General features: G+C 33.2%; 1 protein-coding gene across 3 annotated transcripts in view; it reads right to left on the reverse strand.

Annotated features, from left to right (window-relative positions):
* Nucleotides 1-786: 786 nt before the first annotated feature.
* LOC106473208 (transmembrane protein 214-A-like) overlaps nt 787-3,695 on the reverse strand; it is an 8,347-nt gene continuing 5,438 nt past the window's right edge. For all 3 annotated transcript variants that reach the window (XM_022401691.1, XM_013933890.2, XM_013933891.1), the window contains exons 3-5: nt 3,087-3,183; nt 2,012-2,180; nt 787-964 (exon numbers count right to left, since the gene is read on the reverse strand). In XM_022401691.1, the coding sequence (XP_022257399.1) occupies nt 809-964; nt 2,012-2,180; nt 3,087-3,183 (422 nt within the window). In that variant the 3' untranslated portion in view covers nt 787-808. The remainder of the gene's footprint in view (nt 965-2,011; nt 2,181-3,086; nt 3,184-3,695) is intronic.

Raw genomic sequence — 3,695 nt, forward strand, 5'->3', positions numbered from 1 at the left:
ACAAAAGGGATCTGATTAATAAGGTAACGATCTTAATGACAAAAGGGATCTGATTAATAAGGTAACGATCTTAATGACAAAAGGGATCTGATTAATAAGGTAACGATCTTAATGACAAAAGGGATCTGATTAATAAGGTAACGATCTTAATGACAAAAGGGATCTGATTAATAAGGTAACGATCTTAATAACAAAGCTATTCATACAACTGTATATGAAAGTCTTACAAATTAGATAATGAATGTAGATAGTTTAATTACATTTAACTGACACAAAATAGAATGTTATTAAAAGATTTAGAATCCTAGGACTTGAGCTACAAAATCCTGAAATCCCAGAATTCAGAAAAAGCTTGGGATTGCAACCCCCAAAAATTTTAAATTATTTCATCAAATAACTTCAACCTCCAAAGGAAATATGCATTGATGCTTACAAAGACATTATATGGCTAATTACTACTGATCAAATGTCAGCTAACTCTATAGATAAAAACAACAAGTTAATGACTATGTCTACAAAAACAATGTACAAGTACGTCAAAAATCAAAACTGAAACCTAGAAACTCTTATTTTAATAACTAATTTTCATAATAATCTATCATTTTGTGAAGTTTAAACACAATAAAAAAAAGTGTTTATATACGTCCATAAGAGCAAATTATAAAAAAAATATTTCAAAAAGGTAGCTTTTAAAAATGAAATTAAGAGGGCACTGATGTCAACAATTATTTTTTTTTTAAAGAATAATGAAAAATAAATTATCATAAAAAAATCTACACAGTTCCCGTTTTCTGAAAGAATAAGTTACTCACGTAAAAACATTTTCCTGTAACCACATCCCAATGATCGAGGTGTAATACAGTAAGTGGCTTCCAAGCCACGATAAACACTTTTGCAATGCTACTAACATCTCCAACACCACAGCTAGGACTTTCTCCACGTAAACTGGAAGTTTACTGTTCAGCTGAAAAGAAGATTACAATTTTGGTGTTTTCAATCTGAATGGCACCTCGTGTAACAGCCGACCATCCCTTTATACCACAGCTTGAAACTTACAACTCATCATGGTAAAAAATATATTATGCATGTATTACTTCATAAAACTACTAACTAAAGATTTTAGTGCAGAGTGGAGGTGAGAGTAGGTCCTGCATTATACACTTTAATATTTAATAATTGTTTTATATGTCAGAGAAGTTAACTTCTATAAGAGACTAGACCTATTCTTTTTTTCATTATTTAAAATCAGTAAAAAAAACAAAAAACTGTTTGCTGGTTTATAATCAATACAATCTTAAACACAAACTTCAAGGATAGGTTTAAACTACTATATACCCGAGTTAAACTATTAACCTACTTTAATATAACATTGCACAATTTTTAACACCAGTCTGATAAATCACACCATTTTGAGCATCAGACTGATACGACATCACACCGGTTTGAACCCCAGTCTGATACAACATTACACCCTGTTTAACCCTAAATCTGATACGACATTATACTATGTTTAACCCCAAATTTGATATTACATTACACTGTTTAACCCCAAATCTGATACAACATTATACTATGTTTAACCCCAAATCTGATACGACATTATACTATGTTTAACCCCAAATCTGATACAACATTACACCCTGTTTAACCCCAAATCTGATACAACATTACACCCTGTTTAACCCTAAATCTGATACAATATGATCAGAATCAGTAAAAAGTTCAAAATTATTAATTCAACGATGATATATTGGTAATAAAACCTCACTGAGATTAAGTAATAGATATACATCTTAAAACACTGTCTGATACAATCTGTTATTAGTCCTAGGAACATGTACTGAAAGTGTGTTATTGCAAAACACCAAAGTGCTTCACCTAATAATAATAAATAAAATCATATCCTAGGAAAACTTTGATGTCTTACGGGTTTTTTTCCCGTTTTTTATGAAATTGAAATAGTTGCGTATATAAATAACTAGTTTTAGTTTTACATCAATATCAAGAATACCGATTCAAGTATAGGTGGAATCTTCACATTCAGCCAGTCTCGTACACCTTGAGTACTAGTCCACAGATACACACAGAGGGCAAAAAACTTTGTCCAAAATATCTCCAGGTAGTAGTTCAAGAAAGTAGAAACTTTTCTGCAGTACATGGGTATGTTATTTTGAGCCCACCTGCAAGAAATAAAACGAATTGAAAGTTTTATCCGTTTGTTTGTTTTGAATTTTGAGCAAAGCTGCACGAGGGATATCTGCGCTAACCATACCTAATTTAGCAGTGAAAGACTAGAGGGAAAGCAGCTACTCATCACCACCCACTGCAAACTCTTGGGCTACTCTTTTACCAAGAAATAGTGGGATTGACCGTCACATATAATGCCCTTACGACTGAAAGGGTGAGCATGTTTGGTGGGACGGGGATTCGAACCAGCGACCTGCAGACTGTGAGTAGAGTGCCCTAGCCACCTGGCCATGAGGTTTACTTGAAAATAAATATTGATACACTTAGTTGTCTTTTCAAAACCTAACTGTAGCTGAGTAAAAGAGCTGGTTTTATCAGAAACTGTAACTCAGGCCTTAGTGTATCTTGGTGTCAGATGTTACTGTAATCAGGTGGCTGAGCTGGTTTTAACAAACACTGTAATTCAGGTCTTACTGTAGCTGGCTGAGTTGTTTTTATTCAAAACTTTAATCTTCAGTCTGCTCTCTAAGCAACCAAAAATATGGGTTATTTTGAGGTTTGGTTTCCAACCAATCCGAGCAAGCTTTCACTGTTTAGTGACCAATCATTATGGTTTACATGAAACAGTAAATCAGCACGTAATTAGTATCAATGTAAGGCTACAAATGTTACAATACAGAAAAAAAACAATGTGTTATTTAGAAAATCACATTAATTCATATTATCAACTTCACCTATTATAATTTACTTAGTAAATTGTCATCATGGCTAACTGCTTCATGAGTATCACACAAAATGAAACTTTAATGGACAGGCTTTACGAAAAACTAAATCAAGCCCAAACTAAAGAGACAAAAATTCACAAAAACACTACCAGAAGATAAGTGTAAATTATTCACCTATACATCTTTCTGCAGTAAACTGCCGTACTTCTCCAAGCCTGTTGAGAAATTGTTAGAACACCAACATCCTTCAGAAACTTTCTTGTCTGTGACTCTAGAAAACAGTCAACAAAGTTTAGTTAAAGAACAAGACAACAAAAGGAATGGAATGAAGAAACTACTCAATAAAACAGGATGCTCTGGATCATAAAGATGCAAAAAAATACCATCCACATGCAGGAGGTAAGTAACCCCCCTCCCCTCCCCCCAAAAAAAAATCTTTCCACCTACATTTTTTTGTCCAAATCTGAGTATTTTAGATGATAACCTTAGGTAAGAAAGGGTTAGGCACCCTTATCATTTTAGACATACTTCGAAAACAAATTTGAGAAATACAAGATTGGGGACTCAAATATTTCTTGTCATCAATTAATCCTTTCTCTGTATAAAACATTATGAAAGAAAACCTTTACACAATGATCATCATCATGGGTATATTGTTACCAGAACTATCATAATATACGGAACAACAAGGGACCACTTGGTCCTTCCATACTGTCATAACATAATATACAGGCCAACAAGGGACCACTTGATCCTTCCATACTGTCATAACATAATATACAG

The sequence above is a fragment of the Limulus polyphemus genome, unplaced genomic scaffold, assembly GCF_000517525.1.
Source record: "Limulus polyphemus unplaced genomic scaffold, Limulus_polyphemus-2.1.2 Scaffold5971, whole genome shotgun sequence".
Lineage (NCBI taxonomy): Eukaryota > Metazoa > Arthropoda > Merostomata > Xiphosura > Limulidae > Limulus > Limulus polyphemus.